The sequence below is a fragment of the Prorops nasuta genome, unplaced genomic scaffold, assembly GCF_024137725.1.
Source record: "Prorops nasuta isolate Cenicafe-Biocafe unplaced genomic scaffold, Cenicafe_Pnas_1.2 PNAS00013, whole genome shotgun sequence".
NCBI classification, from domain to species: Eukaryota; Metazoa; Arthropoda; class Insecta; order Hymenoptera; family Bethylidae; genus Prorops; species Prorops nasuta.
In genome coordinates, this window is record NW_027116810.1 from 4,833,197 (window position 1) to 4,860,175 (window position 26,979).

Sequence of the window (26,979 nt, forward strand, 5' to 3'; positions counted from 1 at the left end):
GGTAATAAATACAGAAAATGCGTTTTATTATTACAAATGAGTTGAAGTAAAATAAACTCAATGTTTTCATATTAATCTGTTAACAAATGCATTTTTTTATTTATTATTGAGTCCAATAAATTAATGGTTATTAAAAAAAAAATTCCTTGTAATGAAAAAAAAAATGAAAAAATTTTAAACTTCACCAAGACTCGAACACGAGCCCACCGCATGACAAACGGCAACCTTACTGGCTGCGCTACAGCGCTCACTTGATGTACCAAGAGCAAACCCATAAAGCACACAAATTTGCTGAAAACCAGTAAAGAACGTGTTCTTCGGAATATCAGAAATGGCATAAGCATTCCAAGCACAATCCAAAACGAGTTAAGAAAATGCCGAAAATTGGGCAATGTCCGCTTTTTGAATGCATTAGAAATATTCTGCCAAAACGTAGTAAGCATGTTTTAGTAGAAAGTGTTAAGAATATTGCAGATGGAACGTGTCAAAGGCGTACCATAAACAGCAATATCAGTCTGAGTCCTTGACATCTCCCATTCTGACCACCAATCCCATACAACTGTATAAGTTTACATGGTGATCAGAGTGGGGAATCATTTTCTAGACCCAGATTGATTTCACTGACTGTGACATGATTATAATGACCAAATTGCATTTTTGTTTTGCTTAAGTAAAGTAACACTATAAATTATTCATATATATACTATTTCTGTTAAATTTAAACAATATAAGAACAGATATATATAGGCATAATTCAAGTGCTTATACTTTAACATAAGCAAAGTTAGTACAATTCAGTCTTACAATTCGTTAATTTTCATCATATTGAAATAATGATGAAAATCAATGAAAGATGATAATTTAAATGTAATTACATGTTTTCATTTTTAATAAATTAAAATAACTGAATATTCTATAATGAACAATCTGTTTAAAAACCTGAAATAGTACAAAATATGCTTTAATAATACTAAATTTATTAAATTGATTATCTTGCAAGATATAGATAAACACAAAAATTTATTGTTTTTTATAAATTTTATAATTCGCCAAACGTGATAATATATATGTAACTTTCAATTATGAAGATATTAAAATAACGTATATGTATGTATAAGTATTACACCACAGTTTAAACACAGATTTCAAATTTACTGTGTAACGATTATTATTGATTAAAAACTGATGTGTAAAACTGTAACTGAAGAAAGTGTTATTCTTTAACTTTACGGATAAATATATTCATAATAATATAACTAAAAAAAATCATTTATGATGTATGATGTTCTTGCAGTGAATGAACGATATATATGTAGCATATTATATGTATCAAAATAAAACAAAGTAATTTTTTTCTGTCAGATCTGTTTTATATTGTTTAGAATAATCTTCATTTAATGCTCGGAAGTGTTCTGCCCATCTGCTGTTTTTCCTCTAAAAACATATACATTATAAAACATACATACACACACGATTAAATAATGTTATCGAATATTTCATTTCAAAAAATAACTTACGTTGCTCTTATTATTCGTTTCGAAGCATTTACTATAAATAACTTATAATAATTTTATTAATATCTGCCTGGGTAGCCTCTTTACAATGAAACCTTACGGTGCCTAAAAATTTAAGATAATAATTTACTTTTTATATAATACGATATGAAGAATTTTCTATATTAATATTATGCAGAAAGTAATGGAATTAGTAGTATATTTTTTTTTCAATTTTTTAAATGAATATGTATTACTATAAAAATGAGAAAGAGTGCTTTTTGATACATAGTTCAACTTACAATATATTATTTCCGTAGTCCTTGACATATTTATAAAACTTCTCTTCTTCTTTTGTCCTTTAAAACTATAATTTTCGTATAGAACATCAGTTGCCAGCTTCTTTAAAATGTTTTTAGTAACCTCTTCTAAAGTCGACCCTCCGTATATACGCAGAAGATTTTCCTAAATTATTAAGCATTATATAATTAAATATCATTACAGATTAAAGCTAGAAATGTATTACCACTCTTAATGAAAATTCTTTGTTCCTTAAATTTTCTTCAAATTCCATGAATCCATCCACATTTTCCAGTGGAAGTAAGTTGTTATCGATAACATCTGCTGCTTGCTGTTCCATCTGCTGTGGAATCTTAAAATTTTCTATTAAATCGAGACGCCTTTCCATGCGATCTAATTGTCGGCTCACATCAATAAGTTCATAAGAAATTTTATTTAATTTTTTAAATATTCTGCTTGAATAGTCCTTTTCCAAAATATGCCCTAAAATCAAGCAGAATATACAATGCAACAATTTTATTTTTAATATATAATCTTAAAACAGACATATTAAATAGAAAAATTTTCTATAATATAAATGTTGTATGAAACTTTCGAAATATGAAATAGTGTATTACACATTTTACCTTTCATAGATGATTCTGTCATCACAAGCTCAGCAGAAGACGTTAAGGGCACGTTATTGCATGATGAAGTTGAAGGCAATATATTAGTTGGTTCAATAATTGGACACTCAAACGATGCTAAAACCTCAGGTTCAACTCTTTTCAATTTCTTTACTTTAGGCAGCGGTGGTAACTTTAAGTAACTCTCCTTTTCAGTTTCCTCGTCAGAGCTACTAAAAACTCTCTTAGCTCTCTCATGTCGAGTACTTTTTTGTGTTGCTTCATCCTCAGTGTTAATATCTGAATATGTTTCTGCCATTTCCAACTTTATAAGGGCTCGTTCAAAAGACTCTAGAACAATAAACAGATAATTTATCTCTTTATATTTCTTCTTGTATATAGAATAATAGAATAATGTTAATTCACCTGCGGAGCCAAATATTCTAATTATGTCAAACATCTGCCACTTCATACTATGATCATTTATGTTTGGTGTAACTTCTTTCTGTATAGCTGCATTTAATTTTTGCTTTGAACATGTAGGATAAAACGACATTTTATTGTCGTCGAATAACCAGCTTTCTGGAACAATGCCTAAACCATCTTTAAATTGGACAACGAAAAATTTCATGTTTCTGAAAAAGAAACTATAGGATCAAAAGTGGAAGAAAAGACATTTACTTTTAATTTATTATTATTCCTTAAAACATATTAACCATTGATAATTAAACTTTCAAATTATTTGCACGTGTAAAAGATTTATAAAATTTTTTACCTTGAACTATATTTATATACGCGAGAGTACTATTTTTTTTTCTTTTGTGTTTGTTTAATTTTTTTCAGGTTCCCCAATTGTTCAATTTGTTAATGAATTTTAACAGATTTTTACTATGAGATATTATTAAACAAGAGGACAAAGAAGAGCTACCATCAAATATAATCTTACTATAAAATGTTTCTAGCTGTGCTTCCGGATAGATATATATGTATATATATGCACTTCTGCCGTTATAAATTTGAAAATTCAACGAAAGATTACGAGAAAAAAAATTAATCTTAATTAAAATTTAAGGTTTTAAATCAACATAAATAAAGCAAATTAGACTTACAAAAAAGTAATCCTTCTTTTATAAATAATTTCAGATGAAATAATACATTATTGTTGGTGACACAAAGGAAATGCAACTTCTTCTGTCCGTAATGTCATTTTCCACATTTTTGATTTTATATTAGTGTAGATGGTTGAGATTAAGTTTTCTTTCTTTTGAATTTTTCCAATATTAAGATCTGTTGATGAGCATGGCTTAATATAAATATTTTCACCTAATTTACACTCCTTTCCAATCACATTTATATTTCCATCCTTTAATTTCACTATGTTCATAGTTTCTATTAATCTCTGATATTTTAGAAGGAAAAGATTGTTCCGGTTATCCAAACAATTAACTAAATATTCATTAGTTTGCAACACATGATACTGCTCTTCAACTAAGTTTTGGATATCATCCGTAAGAATTCCACTTAAATGTTTTTTCTTTAATAAAGTTTGTTTTTTTAAAGAATTAACTGTTTTGATGCTATCAATAGTGGTCTCACTGTGTCTACGAACAAGTTGTTGTAATGGCTTGTCAGCTTTTCTTAATACGGATTTTAATTTGTGTAAGAAGTTTTCAAAGCGAAATGCACTGGTGTTTTCAAGGCTTCCAAATACTTTTACGTCACTACATAAATGCAGTAAGTTATGAATATTATGTGAGATGAAATCTTCACCATATATAATTTTAAAACTTTTTACAAAATATATTAACAACTCATGAGCATATTCAATATTGCATAGGGTTGCATTTAATTCTGGAGAAACTAAAATAGTAATTGCTACATGAAGTGTTAAAAAATTTAATAAAATATCCTTTCTTACATTATCCACTGAACTCAACGCAATTGGTCCTGTATAGAGTAAAAATTGTCTGAATTCTGAAGCCTTCCAAAATTTCACCTCACCCAACGATCTTGGTTTCCTAGCAAATTCTCTAGGGGTTGATTTTCTTTCTCCTAAAAGTACACTTGAAATTTTTTGAATGACATTTGCTGACATTCTACATTTCAATGGTCCTCTTAACCATAAAAGTATTAACTTTTTAGTTACACCAAACAATACTAAATGCATATAGTCTAGTGGAACGTTTTTCACTATATCAAAATGTATCAGAGATAATAAAATGGTCTCTTCACCATCAATGTGATAATTTTCATCTATTCTATTTTTAAAAGTTTCATGTGTCCTTAATGCACTTGGAACTCTTTCAAATGGAAAACAAATTCTTCTGTTCGAAAACTTTCCTTTGATAAAGCACTTTGTGCAACTGTGATATCCAGTGTGGCCTTTTACATTGAATATAAAGCTTTTAGCTGGAGCATCACAAATTATTGACTGCAATCTAATTGGCACATTCAAATTTTTGAACTTAAATCCATTCAAAATAATATTATTTATTTCACTCACAAACTGTCTCAAGAAATTGTTAGCATTATCAGGTTTCTCAGTACCATAGAAGCAACCAATTATAGCAACTTGTTTTAGTATTACATCAGACACTAGGATTGGCCAGAATGAAGCTGTGTTTGACTTAAATATTGGTAGTCCATCGATATTCACAATTAGATTTATACAATTAAACTTCACACCTATATGTAAATATTCATCTGTAATGGTTTTCAAATAGCTTTGAAGAATTGAAGCATGCCAATACTGTCCTCCACATAAAAGCTTTATATCACTGTTGGTTCTTCTGGTTGTTTTGAATAAAGTTCTTGCATCTAGCGGCAACTTTATACCAATAGTTATTAATGGTTTTAGAAGAGCATTAATAGCACTATGAGAAATTTGAAAATCAAGAGCCCATTGTCTTAGGACATGTGCAAGGTTAGTATTGTTTCCCTCATTTTCTGTAATTTTAGTCACTGACTCCAATTCACTATTATCACTTGTATCGGTATCACTGCAATAATCACTAAATTTGTCATACACTGAATAATCTTCCTCTGCTACTTCCTCCGCATTTATACTATCTTGCAGGTGAGAACAATTATTTGTAGCAGCATCTACATTTACTGCATCCTGTATATTTACATTTTCCTGTGGATGATCAGCAGCTGCATCATCATAAAGCTGCATTAATTCCTGTTGATTTCGATCAATTTCATCATTCGTGTCTGTGAACTGCTGAATCAGTCGACGCTGATGTCTTTTGGAATAATTTTTAAACAATTTTCTTCTGCATGACATATTAACATCTATAATAAGATTATGCATGATTAAAATATATATTCACAAATAAAAATTAAATTTGTATAATTTTTTTTATAGGTTATAAACTATATATGTATCATTTTAATTATTTTATATTTATCCTTTCACAATCAAAACTATCTTACCTTAATTGTTCTGTTGTCTTTAAATGATATAAGAATGAAATACGAGAAATTTAATAATTTCATTGATGAGCTGTACGAAAACCACCTAAGGTATATGAATGAACACGAGGGCCGTTGGCACTTGAAACTCAGAGGCAATTCAGTGCTGGCAACCTAAACTACAAGAAACAAAAAAAAAGTTATTATTATATTTTACAGTTGAAAAAGTATATAATTTTGTAAACTAGCTGCAGACAAGCTATACAAATGAACTGAAAAGTATTCTTTTCACATGGAATTGTAATCCATCGAACATGAATTAAAAATACATTTGAACTACCTTCTATTAAATTGCTAATAACGAAATTCATCTGAGCGAAATTTGACTTGGAGATCAATTTTGCAAATATAGTATATCATATGTAGCATGCGCAGAAGCCTAGCCATCATGCACATATATATATATATATGTTATAAATTAAAACAACTTAAATGCATCCTATGCAAATATGGCAGAAATATTCTACGTGGATCTATTAAAACGATTAGCGTGGAATGTTTCCAAAACATGTTTGATATATTCCCTGTAAATCGTATTCAACGAAACATTCAGAAAAAATCTGGGACATGTTTAATACATTCTTAGAGGTCACATTTTGCATTAGAATCAATTTGCCACGTCCGATGATTTTAAGAACATTCCCGCCATTACGTGTGCTATCTGGGAAACAGCCTTTTAAAGACTGACTACAATTCTTTCACTAACTCGTCATAAACGATCAAGAATTAGCTGCAATAATAAATACATTTATCTCCACAGCATTATTGCACTAAATTTATTATGTTTTTAATTTGAAGCATACATTTTACATTAAGATACGATACTTTAAGGGTGTTCATGCAATACTCTAAATACAAAACTATTCATATGCTGGTTTATCATAGTTATTCGACTACATATAACAAATATTATAATATTACTTAATTAATTTATGATAGTTGAGCATATGAATAGTTTTGTATATAGAGTACTGAATGGTTACCGTTAAATTATCATATCTTCATGCAAAATGTATATGCTTCAAATTAAAAACAATAAATTTAGTACAATAATGCTATGTAGATAAATGTATTTATTATTACAGCTAATTCTTGATCATTTATGACAAATTAATAAAAGAATTGTAGTCAGCCTTTAAAAAGGCTGTTTTGCTCTTGGTACATCAAGTGAGCGCTGTAGCGCAGGCGGTAAGGTTGCCGTTTATCAAGCGGTGGGCTCGTGTTCGAGTCTTGGTGAAGATTAAAATTTTTTCATTTTTGTTTCATTACAAAGAATTTTTTTTTTAATAACCGTAAACTTATTGGACTCAATAATAAATAAAAAATGCATTTGTTAACAAATTAATATAAAAACATTGAGTTTATTTTACCTCAACTCATTTGTTATAATAAAACGCATTTTTTGTATTTATTACCAAATCTAAATAATTAATGGCTACATTTGACCATTTTATCAAAATTAAAAATCAATTTAGGAAAAGCATTTTTATTTTATTTATTCACTTATACCATAAGTACATCAGCTGTCAGATAGATCAAAGCTGTCACTACTCCTTATTTCTTTATTACACTTTATTTTTCCGTATAATAAACATTTGTCTTCGTTCACGCCGTTCACGGTGACAGGCTGTGAATATAATATATATAATTTTTGATATATTACGTTCTGCATTTAAGATGGCTACTGACGTATTTCCGCTGGCAGTATACTTTGTGCAGTCTGCATTCCTTATATCAAAATTCACTTACTATAGAGCGTAGTACTATTCAAGATGGCGGACTTGGCAACTTTGATACCGACATTACAGGGCGAAAACTATTTCGCATGCAGCGCCGTCATTTGTTGACGGATTGTAAAGTTATTACAGGTTTTTGGAAATGCCAGAAGCTTATCTACTAAGTTACGTTAGGACAATTAACAAAAAATGAAAAAAAAATTTTGTTTAAATAAATAAATTAACATTATTGAGAAACAACAATTAAATCGCAAAATCCCCCAACGTACTTTACTAGATAATGTTCATACGTTTCCAAAAAGTCTACATAAATGCAAATCCGTCAAGAAATGACGATGCTGCATGCGAAATAAATAATGGAAGAATTTCGTGTTAGCGACTTCCCGAACACGAAATTCTTCCATTATTTATTTCGCATGCAGCATCGTCATTTGTTGACGGATTGTTAAGTTATTACAGGTTTTTGGAAATGCCAGAAGCTTATCTGCTAAGTTACGTTAGGACAATTAACAAAAAATGAAAAAAAAATTTTGTTTAAATAAATAAACTAACATTATTGAGAAACAACAATTAAATAGCAAAATCCCCCAACGTACTTTACTAGATAATGTTCATACGTTTCCAAAAAGTCTACATAAATGCAAATCCGTCAAGAAATGACGATGCTGCATGCGAAATAAATAATGGAAGAATTTCGTGTTAGCGACTTCCCGAACACGAAATTCTTCCATTATTTATTTCGCATGCAGCATCGTCATTTCTTGACGGATTTGCATTTATGTAGACTTTTTGGAAACGTATGAACATTATCTAGTAAAGTACGTTGGGGGATTTTACGATTTAATTGTTGTTTTTTCAATAATGTTAATTTATTTATTTAAACAAAATTTTTTTTTCATTTTTTGTTAATTGTCCTAACGTAACTTAGCAGATAAGCTTCTGGCATTTCCAAAAACCTGTAATAACTTTACAATCCGTCAACAAATGACGACGCTGCATGCGAAATAAATAATGGAAGAATTTCGTGTTAGCGACTTCCCGAACACGAAATTCTTCCATTATTTATTTCGCATGCAGCATCGTCATTTCTTGACGGATTTGCATTTATATAGACTTTTTGGAAACATATGAATATTATCTAGTAAAGTACGTTGGGGGATTTTGCGATTTAATTGTTGTTTCTCAATAATGTTAATTTATTTATTTAAACAAAATTTTTTTTTCATTTTTTGTTAATTTTCCTAACGTAACTTAGTAGATAAGCTTCTGGCATTTCCAAAAACCTGTAATAACTTTACAATCCGTCAACAAATAACGAAGCTGCATGCGAAATAGTTTTTGCTCTGTAATATCGGTATACGGATTCCCGTTAAGATAAGGAAGCAAAAAATCATTTATATGTGCAATTAAAGTATACTAAAGTAATATTAAGCAGACTGTAGCATAAAACAATCAACCAATCACAATGAAAGAGTCATCGCTATTCCCATTGTGATTGGCTCATTCCTTGCCTAGTGAATAAAGCGTCCTTAATCTAAGGAGCTCCTTAAGGACCGACTGACGACTATCATGTGAAATCATGATAACCAATCTAAGGAAACAGAAACTGAAAATCGGAAATTTGAGTTGGTGACACTTAAAGGTAGAGTAAGAAGATTGTGAAATGATAGTACAACAATTAGAAATCATTTTGACATTTCAAGTAGGTTATAAGCAATCTATCATTGGAGTGATTCTAATTAATTATGAATTAAATAGTACATGATAAATATGCAATGTAAAAAAGTAAAAATATGTGTATTATATATGTAACTTGTGTTAATTAAAATTAATAATAAATTACATAGATGAATTGTATTTGCAAATAAATTAATGAATATACATTTTATATTTGAATATATATATATGAATATTCATTTTATTTATTATACATTTATAAACCTAAATTCTCAGTGCTGCCAATCTTGTAGACGAAAAGTTCCTCCAATGGGTGGGCAAAGTGTGGTAAAGTGTCGCCGTCGCTCCAATCCGACCAGAAATTAAGACACACCGGTTTATAGGGAATCTAGGGTTTTTTTGTTGTAATTTGCGGGACTGTGACTAGATGCCAATCCAATCCGATCCAATCCGCAGAAAAGAGACCCACCCATTGAGTGCATCCAGAAGCACAACCGCTGAGTGAGCGCTCGTTAAATCCACTAGACAAAAGTACTGGATGAAACTGCTGATTAAGCTGCTCAGAGTGAGCGCCCGCCATTTTCGGACGTTTATTTTCAGGGATTAGATCCAGATCTCGGATCAGACTTACCGCAGTGTCGCAGCTTACGAAAAAAAAAACTAGATCACCCTAGACTAATCCGGATCTAGTGAGGAGGCTTTCGCGAGAGTGAATCCGGATCCAGATTTAAGTAGAGTAATTAGGGCCTATTCAGGTGTGGAAATTTTAGCTGTCATTAGTGGCATTATTCTAATCAACAAAAGGTAAATATTAAATTTCCAATTTGTTTTTCTAAAGATAAAGAAAGAAGTATAATAATCATTAATAATTTTCACTTTTTATATAATATATTAATTTTCTTACATAATTTCTCTTAATAACATATTATTTACAGATTAAACAATGGATTTTATGAATTTATGGAATATTTTATTTGAAAATGATGAGGAGGAAGATGATGTATTATTATATCTTCCTCCTCATTATTTTCAAATAAAATATTCCATAAATTCATAAAATCCATTGTTTAATCTGTAAATAATATGTTATTAAGAGAAATTATGTAAGAAAATTAATATATTATATAAAAAGTGAAAATTATTAATGATTATTATACTTCTTTCTTTATCTTTAGCAAAACAAATTGGAAATTTAATATTTACCTTTTGTTGATTAGAATAATGCCACTAATGACAACTAAAATTTCAACACCTGAATAGGCCCTAACTACTCTACTTAAATCTGGATCCGGATTCACTCTCGCGAAAGCCTCCTCACTAGATCCGGATTAGTCTAGGGTGATCTAGTATTTTTTTTCATAAGTTGCGACACTGCGGTAAGTTTGATCATGGTTTGATCCGAGATCTGGATCTAACCCCTGAAAATAAACGTCCTTCGTGAGCCTATAATTTTTAGTCGCTCACTCAGCCTCACTTTCTGGCAGAGTTGCCAAGTGTAGTACTTTCGGTACTACCGTAGTATGTACCAAAAAGCGACATATCCTATAGCGTAGTACTATTTTAGGTACTACGCTATAGTCGCTGCTGATAACTACTGATCGGCGGAAATACGTCAAAAGGTAGAGACTGTAGAGGGGCCGCAATATAAAGAATTAGCATGGTCCGTGAGCCAAGACAAATGTTAGGATTATTGTATCGTACCACAAGTTATAAAGTATTGTAAAGAAATAAAGAGTAAGTGACAGTTTTAATCTTACTGACAGCTGATATACTGATGGTATAAGTGAATAAATAAAGTAACGAAATTTGTAAATTGTACATAAAAATAATTTTTAAAAGTATATAAAGGACTTAACATTTTAGATAAGTATAACAATAAATTTTATAATATAAAATGTAAGATATATTTTGTGGTACTTTGTGGGATTTTATTTCAGATTAAATTATAGTAATGTGTTTACTATGTCACTGTGCTGAGGATGGAACTATGCGGATTTTCAAAATTAAAATAAAGAAATGGACTAAACATAATGTGGTTATAGTGTCATCGTTGAGATTCAAACTATGTTAGTTGAGACAGATAATAAAATAACCGAGTCAAAAAACTGGGTAAATACAATAATAAATAAAGAAGCTGACAAATTAGATATATAATATAAAATGTAAAATATTTTATAGTACTTTCTGGGATTTTATTTCAGACTAAATTATAGTAATGTGTTTACTATGTCACTACTGAGGATGGAGCTATGTGGATTGAACATTAAAATGAAAGGAATAGATTCACCATATTATGGTTACTGTGTCATCGCTGAGGATCAAACTGTGTTAATTGAGATGAATATTAAAATAAACAAGTCAACACATTGGGTAAATACGATAACAAATAAAGAAGTTGCAGATTACATTTATAATTTAAAATGTAAGATTTTATATAGTACTTTTTGGGATTTTGTTTCAGATTAAATTATTGTAAAGTGTTTACTATGTCAAAGCTGAGAATGGAGCTATGTGGATTGAACATTAAAACAAAAAGAATAGATTCACCAGAATGTTGTTTCTGTGTCATCGCTGATGAGGATCAAACTGTGTTAATTGAGACAGATATTAAAATAAACGAGTCAGCAATTTGGGTAAATACAATAATAAATAAAGAAAATGACAGAATAGATATATAATATAAAATGTAAGATGTTTTATAGTACTTTGTGGGATTTTCTTTCAGATTAAACTATAGTAATGTGTGTTTACTGTATCACTGCTGAGGATGAAGCTATGTGGATCGAACATTAAAAAAAAAGAATAGATTCACCATAATGTGGTTACTGTGTCATCGCTGAGGATCAAACTATGATAGTTGAGATGAATATTAAAATAAAGAAGCTGACAGATTAGATATATAATATAACATGTAAGATATTTTACAGTACTTTGTGGGATTTTATTTAAAATTAATAAATGTAAAATAAAATTTTTTTTTCTTTTTACAATTGTTTCTCTATTAATTACTATGTGTTGCAATCTCTTAAAATTAAGCCTCTGCTTTTATTAGCAAACTAATAGTTCCACTCGGCAGTCATGCCAGAATCAAGCTTTTAGCAACAAAAATGAAGATAAGCGCTAGTCAGCAGAAGTATAGAAAATTTGAAGGGAAGCGGTACAAACACAGCTATGTCTGGTCAGCATAGGTGTGATTTGGACTTCAGGCAACATTGGCTTTAGAAGAAGAGCGACTACCGCTAACCGTGACATTTTTACGTGTCATCCGTGTGAAGTGGTGCTGCGTTTACCCAAAAATTCAAAGCAAATAAAAATGCTTTTCCTTAATTGATTTTTAATTTTTACAAAATGGTCAAATGTAGCCATTAATTAATTAGATTTTGTAATAAATACAAAAAATGCGTTTTATTATAACAAATGAGTTTAGGTAAAATAAACTCAATGTTTTTATACTAATCTGTTAACAAATGCCTTTTTTTATTTATTATTGAGTCTAATAAGTTAATGGTTATTAAAAAAATTCCTTGTAATGAAAAAAAAATGTAAAAATTTTAAACTTTACCGAGACTCGAACCCGAGCCCACCGCATGACAAACGGAAACCTTACCGCCTGTGCTACAGCGCTCGCTTGCTACATCAAGAGCAAAACAGCCTTTTAAAGACTGAATACAATTCTTTCATTAACTCGTCATAAACGATCAAGAATTGGCTGTAATAATAAATACATTTATATACACAGCATTATTGCACTAAATTTATTATATTTTTAATTTGAAGCATACATTTTGCATGCAGATAAGATAGTTTAAGGGTAACCATTCAGTACTCTAAATACATTAAGCTGTTCATATGCTCCAGTGTCATAAATTAATTAAATAATATTATAATGTATGTTATACGTGTAATGGTATCATTTATGATAGATGAGCATATGAATAGTTTAATGTATTTAGAGTACTGAATGGTTACCCTTAAATTATCATATCTTCATGCAAAATGTATGCTTCAAATTAAAAACAATAAATTTAGTACAATAATGCTGTGTAGATAAATGTATTTATTATTACAGCTAATTCTTGATCATTTATGACGAATTAATGAAAGAATTGTAGTCAGTCTTTAAAAGGCTGTTTTGCTCTTGGTACATCAAGTGAGCGCTGTAGCGCAGGCGGTAAGGTTGCCGTTTGTCATGCGGTGGACTCGGGTTCGAGTCTTGGTGAAGTTTAAAATTCTTTCATTTTTTTTTTTCATTACAAGGAATTTTTTTTTTAATAACCATTAATTTATTGGACTCAATAATAAATAAATAAATGCATTTGTTAACAGATTAATATAAAAACATTGAGTTTATTTTACCTCAACTCATTTATTATAATAAAACGCATTTTTTGTATTTATTACCAAATCTAATTATTTAATGGCTACATTTGACCATTTTATTAAAATTAAAAATCAATTTAGGAAAAGCATTTTTATTTTATTTATTCACTTGGCATAAATACCTCAGCTGTCAGATAGATCAAAGTTGTCACTACTCCTTATCTCTTTATTACACTTTATTTTTGCATGTACTAACATTTGTCTTCGTTCACGCCGTTCAAGGTGACAGGCTGTGAATATAATACAGGGTTTTTCTCTAACAGCGGAACATAGGATTGTGTTATTTAACTATAGCAATGAAGCACTTACTATACATTATTATAATTAATAAAAGCGTAGATAGTTACAATTTAATGGTTATTTTAGTTTAATTGCTTTTATTATCCATTATAAATGTCATTTTACTCAATTAATCTTGGTTACTACTTTTAATATTTAAATTAAATGGAAAACAGTAATTTGACTATAGTAATATTTACTATAGTCAAATAACACGAAATCTCCTATGTTCCTCTGATAGAGAAAAACCCTGTATATATAATTTTTGATATATTACGTTTTGCATTTAAGATGGCGAATGACGTATTTCCGCTGGCAGTATACTTTGTGCAGTCTGCATTCCTTATATCAAAATTCACTTACTATAGAGCGTAGTACTATTCAAGATGGCGGACTTGGCAACCTTGCTGCCTTGCATACGACACGTCAAATGCGACACATTACGACCATGAATAATTGCGACTGTCGTATCAATCATTGCGACTGTCGTGAGCATTTACATCTCGGTCTGTGCTTTGGCCCTTAAAGGGTTTGACCCACTTGAGGCCAAAAACACTCACAATATAATAGTTGATATGGTATATATTATTTATTACGAGCATTGTGAGTTTTTGGTGGAATGCGTACAAGGAAAAGCAAAGGTTTATTAAAGTTATTCGTCGGATAAATTTTATATTAGTACCGTTGAACTTCTAGCGACATCTATCTCGGTCGTTGTTAAGTTATAACGATTTTCCTTTCAATAAAAAACTCAGTGAAATATCAATTCTCAGCTATATGATTCAGTTTAGTACAATTTATATTAACTTCAATCGTTCGTAACTTCGTCGCTTAACTAAGATTGAACTGAGAGTTTTCTTAAAAAAGAAAGGTACGTTTATTCGGTAGGATTTGGTAGGTTACCGACAGTACCGACATTACAAGCGACAATTATCGCTGACTCTGAGTTACAGAATCGCACTTAGCGATTTCTATTGGTAACTGGACTTAACGATACCGAAAGTTGTCGCTAAGAGTTACAGAATCCCACTACTGAGAGGCTGTGTTCCGAAATTGGCTGGTATTACTGATTGTGCTGTCACTGTTTTCGCTGATTTTAAGAGTTCCAAAATCATTTTAAGTGAAAATATTTAGACATCATTTAATAATTTCGGAATGCTATTTACAAGGCATAACAGCAAACAAGTAAGAAAATGGAGGGTAATATTTTTTTGATCGTCTCCACTATAATGAATAATATAAATGAAGTATTATTTGATACGGATAATGACGATAATGAGACTGATGACGAATTAATAGAAATAATGGAAGTTTGAAAAAAACGTGGCCCACTACATAAAATATCAAGAACTGAGAATTACATGGAAAAAGTGGTATCGGTTTTGTCGGATTCAAATTTTAAAACACATTTTAGGTAATTATTAAATATTTTTCAATAGTATTTATATATCAAGCTTCATATTTCTCAATACTGCTTTAATATTGCAGAATGAGAAGAGATACATTTTATTATGTTTTGGAGCAAATAGCACCATTTTTGGAAAATAAAAATGCGGTAGGACGTCATCCAATTTGCTTGGAGAAACAATTATTAGTTACGATTTGGACATTAGCCACACCTGATTCATATCGGTGATTATATATATATATATATATATATATATATATATATACATTTAATCATATTAAATGAAGTAATTGTAATTCTAAAATATTATTCAATTAATATTATTTGATTTTATAGTTCAATTTGTGACAGATTTGATATAGGGAGAGCAACTGGCATTTGAACTGTGCGAAGGATTGTGGATGCAATTGTAATGATCATGCCGAAATTTATTAAATGGCCTACACGTGAAGAAATAATTATCATAAGTGAAAGCTTCAAAAGGCATAAAGGTTTTCCAAACATAGTGGGAGCAATAGATGGAACCCACATTAAGATAGCTGCTCCTAAAAGTGATCCAGAGTCATACATTAATCGAAAAGGATTCCACTCCATGCAACTACAAGTACATATGTATATACATAATTAAATATTAATTAAACGAAGTATTTTAAAAATAAAGTATAATATAATATATATAACTTATTTCAGGTTGTTTGCGATAATAAAATGCAATTTCTTTATTGTTATGTTGGAAATGCAGGATCTCTTCATGATCAGAGAGTGTTTAGGTTATCAAAGTTACAAAACATTTGTAACGATGAAAACAATTTTCCTTGTAATGGCCACTTAATAGGTGACGCAGCCTATATGATACAAAAACATTTATTAGTGCCTTTTAAGGACAATGGTCACCTGACAAGAATACAAAAAAATTTTAATTATTGTCTATCGTCAACCAGAATGGTGATCGAAAGGAGTATTGGGTTATTAAAAGGCCGTTTTCGTACATTACTTGATAGATTACCAATGACCAGAACGGACTTAATTCTTAAGCATATAATGGCTTGTTGTGTTTTACACAATGTTTGTCTTTTGAAAAATGACTTAATAGTAGAATCTATTATTATTGACACCCAAGAGAGACATCAAGAAAATAATGATATTCCAACAATATTACGTATGCAAGGTATTCAAAAGCGAAATGAGGTGGCTAATTCATTACAAATGGTTTTATATCCTCATGCATTTTTCTTTCCTCGATAATTTCACTTTAAACAGAACTAATATATGTTATAAAATATAAAGAGAAGTCTAATAAAAAAAAACATTTTATACTAATTGTTAGTCTAAATTTTATCTAATAATTGCCTTAATAAATTATTAGATATATCCAATTTTTCCATTTTCTCCTGGTGCATTTTTTTTCTCCAATCTTTCTTCTTTCTTTGATATTTCTCTCTTCATTAAATAGTTATCTAATATACTTTCCGATTTTCTTTTACTTGATCCTTCAATTAAAAATAATTAATGATTAAAAATATTTGTAACAATCTATTTTTATAATTCTACAGATACTTATTTAAAATATCAATTAAAAAATAATTATTATATTTTATCCTAATTTTAAATATACCTTTTCCTGGTTGAGTCGAAGGAGGTGATGTTATTTTTTCAGAAGTAGTTACATTATTAAAAATTTCATCTACATCATCTGTTGATGATAAAGTAGCTAACGGAGATGCCCATGCTTTTTTCCCAAATATATTGTCCACTAACTAAATAAAAATATAAAATCATCTATTATATATTATATATTATATATATATATATATACAGGGTGTAACGAAACGACCGCCTTTTCTCGTAACTGGAGGTTCGGGGTGTCAAACTGAGTGCACGTGTAAAATTTCATTCGAATCGTTCAAGAGGTTTAAAAGTTATTTACATTTAAAAATCACCCATTTTCGGTCCTTTTCGAACGACTTTGATTGCACAATGGAAAGTGAAGAAGGTGAAAAAACAATTGATGAACACCCCAATAGAATGTAAAAGTTATCGATCGCGCGCGATAATACTTTTGCTATTTATTCCATTAATCTGGCTATCAGATTAATTTTAAAAATAGCAAAATCCTTTTCATTACATTTCCAATTCAATTCAGTACAATTATCATTGACTGAATTTATGGAAAGAGCGAGAAGACGCAATGAAAAGGAAAGTATCAGAAACTAAGATGTCGCGCCAACGCACTGATAATTTAATAGGAAACGCATGAGGGCATTCTCTTTCTACTAACGAAGCTAAAGAGAATGATTCAAAATCAATACATTGATGATAGAGAAAACTAAACTTACCCACTTAATGTTCTCCAAGTTCTTTTACATCAAAGTTTTTAAGAAAGCTTTAAACTGGCTCCTCGATGATTTCCAGAAAGCACACTATCACTGATTTTGCATTTAAAAACTCGCGAATTTAAGCAAATTAGGTATTAACCTACGTTCCTTCAAAACACCGGTTAAGTTGACACTTTTGAACTGTTTGAAGTATGCTGAAGAGAAAGAGAGAAAGACACACAGAGAGGAAAAAACAGAAGTAATTCGTTTCGACTACTCTTAATTAGCCTACTTCAAACAGTTTAAAAGTGTCAAATTAACCAGTGTTTTGAAGAAACGTAGATGAATACCTAATTTGTTTAAATTCACGAGTGCTTAAATGCAAAAACAGTGATAATGTGCTTTCTGGAAATCATCGAAGAGCCAGTTTGAAGCTTTTTCGAAAACTTCGATGTAAAAGAACTTGGAGAACATTAAATAGGTAAGTTTAGTTTTCTCTATCATCAATGTATTGATTTTGAATCATTCTCTTTAGCTTCGTTAGTAGAAAGAGAATGCCCTCATGCGTTTCCTATTAAATTATCAGTGCGTTCGCGCGACATCTTAGTTTCTGATACTTTCCTTTTCATTGCGTCTTCTCGCTCTTTCCATAAATTCAGTCAATGATAACTGTACTGAATTGAATTGGAAATGTAATGAAAAGGATTTTGCTCTTTTTAAAATTGATCTGATAGCCAGATTAACCCATTAACGTCCAAAATGTCAAAATTTCTTGCACGTTTTCAAAGTGATTTTTTCCTATGTAATTGGCGTTGAAAAAATTCTTGAACCACATATTCTGATGTAAAATTGCATGCTCTTTCAGAATCCGTTGCCAGAATCATGATAAAACTCACAGGAAAAGAGATATGCTCGATTGAAACATAAAAAACACCTAAATTTTTGAAAAAAAAAATTTTTAGGATTTTTTTTCGAAGTGTTACGGTGAAGATATCACCTTGCGACCGTGATCAAAGGTGATCATGGGAGTTGAAGTTTAACAGGGAATTTTTTTGTTGACCTTGAACCATCGCTTCTTTACAAAATGGCGGAAAAAACGAATTTTTTTTTTTCAATCTTCATCAACTTTTTTCTCGAAATCTATGGTCTTTAGAAAAAAATTCATAAAAACAAAAATGCCTTAGAATCGCTCGAGGAACATTGTCAAATTTTTTCAGAATTTTTTGAGACAATTTTTGATTTTCCGGGAAACTTGTGAAATGGAATTTTCAAAAATGTCTCCAAAAATTCTGAAAAAATTTTAGGATATTTCTCGAGTGCTTCTAAGACATTTTTGTTCTTATGAATTTTTTTCTAAAGTCCATAGATTTCGAGAAAAAAATTGATAAAGTTGAAAAAATAAAAATTCGTTTCGGCCGCTATGTTCTAAAAACCTATTGGTAAAAAACGATTTCTGTGCAAATTTTAGGAAGATTTTTTTACCCTTAGCGTTACCCAGAGACTACGGCGTGGACGTGGTAAAATTCTGTCTCCTTTGGGGTGCTTTTTTCCCGTGAGTCCGCTTGCCTCTCACGTCTTGGGGTGCTTGTTTTCCGTGAGTCCCCTTGCCTCTCACTTATTCATACTTTTAGGTGTGCTTTTTTAGCCAACATTTATTGCAAATATTTAAATTACATGTTTTGCAGAAAATTCTTGTTCTTATTGGACAGTTTCCATTCGAACAAATCCTCAATTTGTCACTATTAGATCGTCCATGTGCTTTACTTTTGCGACTACTTTTTTATAAGTAGTATTTGGCAATCGAAATAGTGAACTCTTTTATTCCAACTTTTTTCTTTCCATCGTTAGCAGCATTGAAAATTACAAGAGAATTAGTAATAGACGCCTGTATAAGTCTCATAAAAACTACCCATGTCCATTTTTTTGATCGTATACTTGGGAGTATGTCATTGCAATGTCCGTCATGCAGGTCAACACCTCCCATGAATTTGTTATATAGGTGAAAAGCTTGCGGAAAAGGTATTTCAATTTTAGATTTAGCCTCTGCGCTGTATCTTTTTGAAATAGATAGAGGATTGACACCTGCTGCAGTTGAAGCTATTGAGACGGGCTTCGAATCCATGATAGTAATGAAATTTATGCCACTGTTTACGTCGTGCTTCACCACATATGTCCCTCTTGGAGCTTTCTTATCAAGCACATTTTTTTCTTTGACTCGATTATCTCTGATAGTACCAGTGCATTTCAAACGCAATTTCTTCAAATGTAATACCAAATCTATGTTCGTGAAGAAGTTGTCAAAGTACAGATGAAATTGAGAAATTTTGTTATAACTTATTATTTGAAAAAATGGTTGTAATAAATATAATACTACTCGTGAACCTAAAGCACATTTAGATAACTTATCTCCAATTTGAGAATTCTTGCCGCAATAAAGATCCAAATTCAGTAGATAGCCGTCCGAAGTACACAAGCCCCAAAATTTCAAACCAAATCTTATCGGTTTTCCTCGAATAAATTGTTTCAAAACAGTTTTTGCATAGGATTTGACCATCATCTCATCAACGGATAGAGCAGTTCTCCATATTCCGAATTTCATGATGTTATTTTGAAAAAGTTTCAGTAGAGAACGAACGCGCCATCCTCGATCATTTGAATCTTTGTCTTTGTTTTTTGAAAACTTCAATTTAGATTTTGTGATTTCAAATTGTTGGCGAGACATTGCAGAAGAAACTACTTCATTAGATAAATACGGATCAGATGACCAGTAATCTCTCTGTGATTTTCTGGGATTGAATGTAGAAAAAATAACTATTCCAATAAAAGTATCAAGATCTTTCAATTTCAGATCATAACCATTGTCTTTACACGCATCAATAATATATTTTTTCATTTCAATAGAAAAAAAGGTTTCAAACAATTGAAAAGGTTCGCTCCTACGTATTTTCTTTTTTTGCGATTCGGACAATAATACTTTATCTTCACAAGAATCAGGGTGTAACTTTTCACCCTCAATCCAAGTGAATTCATGACCTTTTTCAAGTTTATCTTGTTTTTCAGAATAATTTGCACGAGCTTTATTGTAAGTGATATTGGGTATTTCATGTTCGCAATCTGAATCAAAATCGGAACCAGAATCATCGGAACCTGAATAGTCAGGATCCGGAATCAATACGTTGCGTTCTGAATCACTATCTGAAGAATCTGATTCATATTCAGAAGATCTTACACGTTTCCGCGACATAATGTATGAAATTAATGATTTCGTTTATTTATCACTCATCCGTATGTACAAAAATACGAAAGAAGAGAACAAAAAAAGACGAATATTCATGAATACATGAGACCAAAAATTACGCTTATCTGCCGAAATGAAATGGAAATAAAGGATGAAATTTTTGTCGGAATCTATAAGTCTTTGAAAAAAGAATGAAAATAAGTTAGAATCATTCGAGCAATATTGTAAAATTTTTTCCGAGTTTTCGTAGACAGAACGTTTTTTTACCAATAGGTTTTCAAAACATCGGCCGAAACGAATTTTTATTTTTTCAACTTTATCAATTTTTTTCTCGAAATCTATGGACTTTAGAAAAAAATTCATAAGAACAAAAATGTCTTAGAAGCACTCGAGAAATATCCTAAAATTTTTTCAGAATTTTTGGAGACATTTTTGAAAATTCCATTTCACAAGTTTCCCGGAAAATCAAAAATTGTCTCAAAAAATTCTGAAAAAATTTGGGAATGTTCCTCGAGCGATTCTAAGGCATTTTTGTTTTTATGAATTTTTTTCTAAAGACCATAGATTTCGAGAAAAAAGTTGATGAAGATTGAAAAAAAAAAATTCATTTTTTCCGCCATTTTGTAAAGAAGCGATGGTTCAAGGTCAACAAAAAAATTCCCTGTTAAACTTAACTCCCATGATCACCTTTGATCACGGTCGCAAGGTGATATCTTCACCGTAACACTTCGAAAAAAAATCCTAAAAATTTTTTTTTTTCGAAAATTTTGGTGTTTTTTATGTTTCAATCGAGCATATCTCTTTTCCTGTGAGTTTTGTCATGATTCTGGCAACGGATTCTGAAAGAGCATGCAATTTTACATCAGAATATGTGGTTCAAGAATTTTTTCAACGCCAATTACATAGGAAAAAATCACTTTGAAAACGTGCAAGAAATTTTGACATTTTGGACGTTAATGGGTTAATGGAATAAATTGCAAAAGTATTATCGCGCGCGATCGATAATTCTTACATTCTGTTGGGGTGTTCATCAATTGTTTTTTCACTTTCTCCACTTTCCTTTGTGCAGTCAAAGTCGTTCGAAAAAGACTGAAAAAAGGTTATTTTTAAAATGTAAATAACTTTTAAACCCCTTGAACGATTCGAGCAAAATTTCACACGTGCACTCAGTTTGTCACCCCGAACCTCCAGTTACGAGAAAAGGCGGTCGTTTCGTTACACCCTGTATATATATATATATATATAGTTAAATTTTAAATAAATGCTTTTAGCACTTTGCAGTCCATTATCCCCTTAAAGATAACATTATGCCCGCTGTAAAGTGAAATACAAGGAATTCTATGCTTACATTATAGAATTTCCATGTTTTTCTATTGTTTCCTGATTTTTGGTTGTAGTCCTTTACTTGTTTATATTTTCTTTTTAGACTAGTCATTTTTGTTGAGCATTGTTTACTTGTAATGTTATAACCTTTTTTATTAATATCTTGTGCCATTTTTTTCCAAGCTACTTTTTGAGTGATTTTCCCTTTGGAAATAAGTTGTTCGTAATTTTCATACACCGTTAAAAATAAAAGTGTTAAATCATCGGACCATAAACATGAATCTAAAAATGGATTTGATTATATATATATATTAAGATAAATTTCGATTTTCATAGTTTTAGAAGCTTTAAACAACATGGAATTGTGATTTTACTTGTTTCATAATCTGTATTTGTTTCTTCATTTTCTGCAGAGTCTAACCCCATTTCTAATTCATCTATTTCGGTTTCCTCTTTCTCAATCATTTTATTTCCCTTAGTTTCAGTTGTGCACTGTGTGTGTTGTATGTGATAATTTTTTAATTCTTCCTTGGAAAACCTATTACCTTTCATAAAGATTAAAGTAATAATAAACAAATATAATTTTAATTTACAAACAGAATTACAAAATTTTAGTTTGAATTGTACGTACCTTTTAAAACTTGTAAATATTCGGTTTCGGTTAATAAAATTTCGTACGAAACATTGTTCTCATCGACTATATTATAAATGCTAACATTTTCTTCCGTCATGATTCACAATTATTTAATAGCTATCAGTTTTAAATTTCAGCGCTCCTGGCATATGTACACTATTGGTGGAATCTACTGTAGAAATTCTCTACTGTCTTCACACTATCTCTTAAAAGATATCAAAATCAGCCGGAAGTAAGTAATTTTCTAGGGTCAATTTTATTTCGAAAAGTTAATATATTACAGCTACGGACAGCATGCTGAAATGTGAAACGGAACGCCATTTTAGTAAAATCAGCAATTTTATCAAATTTCGGAACACAGCCTGAATCGGTGGAATCGGCGGCGGCCCTGCAACTTACAATTGGCAACGCTGGTACATAAGAATAAAGGACAGACTTGGCAACTCTGCTACCGAACGCAGCATGAGCCATGAGATCTCCCCTCTAATCACTACTTTTATTGAGAGACGATAGAAACCCTACGAGAAAATTCTTTAATATATGGTGGATTTTAAAGATTACGAGAGATAAAAGAGTTTAGTTAGTATTTGTTTACATTTCTATGATATTTTGTATTTAAGGATTAAAAGTTGTATTTACGGTAAGTCTATACTCATTTTAAAAAATCATACAAATACTTAATTTATATGGAAGAATTTGAATTGTTGAGGTTGTCATTTTTTTAGATTTAGGGTCAATATACATAGCAAATTATCTAAAAATGTGATGAGCACATTAAAAAAATCAATCTTTGAAAATTAGTTTTTCTTATAAATGAAGTTCATTGAAATTATTAAAAATTTTCAAGAATTAAAAAACTGTAATTCTTTATACTCAGTAACAATACTTTCTAACCTCTATTATTGATAAGTAAACTTTTACCTTTCTTATGATATTAAATAATTAAACTTTTCTAAAAATTTTATATATATTGTAACATTTAATAAGTGGTTTTGATTCTTTTAAGAAAATTGTTGAATCGTATAAATGAAACCAGTTTTTTTACATTTTGGCAAAATTAATGTTTGGCGAAAATGACAAATTAGTAAAAATTGATTTTTTTCCTATTGGTAAACTTTTGTGTAAATCCGTTTGTTTAGCACAGCTATAGGAATTAGATGGAATTTATTACGTTTTGAATTTTATTAATAAGTAAAGCAATCAGCTGTAATCATTATTCAATTTTAATTTATCGAAAAATAATTAGTATTATTTTTAAAAATGATATAATGGATACAGTATTTAGTTACAATTATAAAAAAAAATCTTTTTAAATACTATTAAATTAATTGTAATATGCTGAATTATAAACTTTTCAAAGGTATACTAACTGTTGCAATTAAAGCATTATGGAATAATAACTTAGTGTTTACAGGATATATCATGGGTGGTGTATCAGAGAATGGATGGAAATCTCATTTATTGTGAAAACTATAAGAGATATCATTTTTCAGCAAATGCGTTATCAAGATGTAAGAAAAGAGAATCTTAAAAAAGGTCCTATGATAGCAGTTAATATCTGTTGTAGTTGTCTAAATAAATCAGTTATTGAACCCATATGTTGACTAACCCTCTGAGGTATATCCTGTATAAAAAATTTAGAGAAATGATTTCATTAAAATCTGTATGGATGGAAGTTTTTTAACCCTTTCAGACCCAGTATCAGTCCCAGTGGACAAGAAGTTTAATAAATTATAAAATTGTATGATAATCAGATGTATCTGATACCTGATTGAAGGTATTAATGTATCTATAAGTTAATAATTAACAAATTAAGCCTATTACAATTATTTTAAGAAGTGTTTATTGTATAAAACACATGCGAAAGAAAACTTTCCAGGTTAGGAAATAAAGTAGAATTTAGATCTATTTAAAATGATAGCAGTAAGAATCTGCTGAGAAAAATTGTTTATAATCGCCTAATTTAATTCAGGTCTGAATGGGTTTATATAGTACCAATTCTTTTTTCTTAGGTTGAGCTTCCACAACTATATTATTGTTATTGGAATTTTTTATTGTAATTTCTGTGATATTTTATTACTAATTCTTATAGGGAGTTGCAAAATTTTTTGAAACTTTATATCATAGTTAGATTTATGTTTGTCTGAATTAGTGAAACTAACTGATATTTTTACAAATACATATTAAAGCATAGGTATATTATTTGAAAGCATATATCCATTACTGGTTGCAATAATGGTATAACTCAGATTTCGGAGTTTTGAAATATTAATAAATTTAAAATTGTTAATTTTACATAACTGAGTTAGGTTATACAAATAATTGGCATTGCATAGTTTATTGCAACAGCTATTTTACTAGTGTTACATAGTCTGATAATATGTAAACTGAGCCTAATTTTGAAGGATAATTAATATCCTTTTAATCATCTGCAAGTTTTATACTACAGAGTACTATAATAATTGCTTAGCAAAAGTTAAACGATTTATCATAGCACCAAATTTAATTAATAATATAGCATATAAGATAAGATTGTTAGAAAGCTTTAACTCAAATTTATATTTTTTTCTGAGGTGTATTATTATAGTAGCTGGTGAGCGATATCTTGTAAATTTTATAGTTACTTGATGCATTAAAGTAATGTTTAAAATCTCTCAAAATTAACTACCACAGTGAAGAAACATAATAGAATCTAGACGATTATACATATGTAAAAAGAAATAAGTGTTTATAACTAAATAGTTTTAATAGTTCACAGTCAGAATAATTTTGTGGATAGTTTTTAAACCTCCGCCTAAGAAAAATGGGAAATATAGTATTAAATACATATCTAAACTATATAATTTTCATTAAAACTTTCTTGTTCTTTCTTAAATATCTAATTATTACTCTCTGCAACTAGCTTAGTGTGTTTTATTTAAATTTGCTTATTAAATCTTATTTCCTATATAGATGTCTGCTGGGCCAACACATAAATACCGTTATAAAAATGTTGGCTTAGATTCGCAGGAGTTAAGAAGGAGAAGAGAAGAAGAAGGAGTTCAATTAAGAAAGCAAAAGAGAGAGCAACAATTATCAAAACGGCGGAATGTTCCAAATATTTTACTTGATGAAGATATTACTAATGCAGATGATTATTCATTTTCTGCACCTCTTTTGGTACTGATGTTTTTCAATTATATATTAGTTAATCCTATATTATAATAATCTTTAATAAACATTCAGGCTTTTGTATTTTAAATATGAATGCTTTTCTAAGTATAAAACATTGTTAACCTAAGGAAAAAAGTGAGTGAATTGACCATCAAGTGTTCTTGGTTATTGACAAAGCAAATTTGATATCCGAAACAAACGCGAAGATTACAGAATTGTATTTTGTTAGCGATTTATTTTTTTTCTTGGTTAAAATAATATCTTTCATAATAACTGAGGAGCGAGCTCAATTTTTACTGGTTGTCTGGCAACATAAAAGCTGTCTTTATTGATATGTAAGAAGAAGTGACAAATTTTTAACATCTGATTTTGGAATAACAATTAGTGATGTAGCGTTGCAAACCTGCGATCCCCAACTGACTCGCGCTAACCAAAAAATGGGAAAATTAAGTCTTGTCGGGTAGTCTGAAAATCTGCAATGTAGCACCACTAGTAAAAATTATGTTTTGACAATTAGCGGGAAAAAAATCAGCTAAGCGGATGGAAAGTATATAATTCTTAACTCCCAAAACAGAAATGAAAAATTAGTTTTCTCTTCATAAATTATGAAAAATAAATTTAAATAATTAATTCATTTTGTTTTTAAACCTTTGCAGTTGAAGTTAAAGCTTAATCGTTAAATGCTCTAGTTTATTTCAAAGGCAACTTAAATTTTTAGTCTACCATAAGTATGTGTTTATTGTATCGTTTAAGGGTGGATTCAGAGACTAGAGCATTTCTGCGCGCACGAACGTCAGTCGTACACTACTACTGTAAACTTTACAAGTATTTTGTGCATTAAAAGCCAAAAGATTTCTGGTATATTATTACGAAAATAACGTTCATCCGCGCAAAAATGTTCTAGTGTGAGTGCACCCTAAGAAAAGACTAACACGAGTCGTTTCATAACACGTCTCCGCAGGTG

General features: G+C 30.0%; 3 protein-coding genes and 2 long non-coding RNA genes across 6 annotated transcripts in view; 3 read left to right on the forward strand and 2 right to left on the reverse strand.

Annotated features, from left to right (window-relative positions):
- Positions 1 to 1,323: 1,323 nt before the first annotated feature.
- Positions 1,324 to 1,911, reverse strand: LOC136778181 (uncharacterized). The gene is made up of 3 exons (XR_010823377.1): positions 1,796 to 1,911; positions 1,518 to 1,619; positions 1,324 to 1,434 (listed from the first exon to the last, which is right to left on the reverse strand). It is a non-coding gene; the product is annotated as an uncharacterized lncRNA (long non-coding RNA).
- A 93-nt stretch (positions 1,912 to 2,004) lies between these two features.
- On the reverse strand, positions 2,005 to 3,271 carry LOC136778118 (uncharacterized). The gene is made up of 4 exons (XM_066734728.1): positions 3,174 to 3,271; positions 2,825 to 3,033; positions 2,420 to 2,749; positions 2,005 to 2,276 (listed from the first exon to the last, which is right to left on the reverse strand). Exons 2-4 carry the CDS (start codon positions 3,027 to 3,029, stop codon positions 2,005 to 2,007), a joined length of 807 nt encoding a protein of 268 aa, XP_066590825.1. The 5' UTR covers positions 3,030 to 3,033; positions 3,174 to 3,271.
- Positions 3,272 to 11,037: 7,766 nt separating this feature from the next.
- Positions 11,038 to 12,190, forward strand: LOC136778161 (uncharacterized). The gene is made up of 4 exons (XR_010823368.1): positions 11,038 to 11,394; positions 11,487 to 11,655; positions 11,747 to 11,918; positions 12,011 to 12,190. It is a non-coding gene; the product is annotated as an uncharacterized lncRNA (long non-coding RNA).
- A 3,580-nt stretch (positions 12,191 to 15,770) lies between these two features.
- Positions 15,771 to 16,597, forward strand: LOC136778119 (putative nuclease HARBI1). The gene is made up of 2 exons (XM_066734729.1): positions 15,771 to 15,956; positions 16,043 to 16,597. Exons 1-2 carry the CDS (start codon positions 15,771 to 15,773, stop codon positions 16,595 to 16,597), a joined length of 741 nt encoding a protein of 246 aa, XP_066590826.1.
- Positions 16,598 to 23,339: 6,742 nt separating this feature from the next.
- The window catches only part of Kap-alpha1 (karyopherin alpha1), a 183,310-nt gene continuing 179,670 nt past the window's right edge, over positions 23,340 to 26,979 (forward strand). Inside the window, exons 1-2 of one of the 2 annotated variants that reach the window (XM_066734639.1) lie at positions 23,340 to 23,502; positions 25,815 to 26,021. In XM_066734639.1, coding sequence (XP_066590736.1) covers positions 25,815 to 26,021 — 207 coding nt within the window. In that variant the 5' untranslated portion in view covers positions 23,340 to 23,502. The remainder of the gene's footprint in view (positions 23,503 to 25,814; positions 26,022 to 26,979) is intronic. The other variant, XM_066734640.1, reaches the window with a different exon arrangement.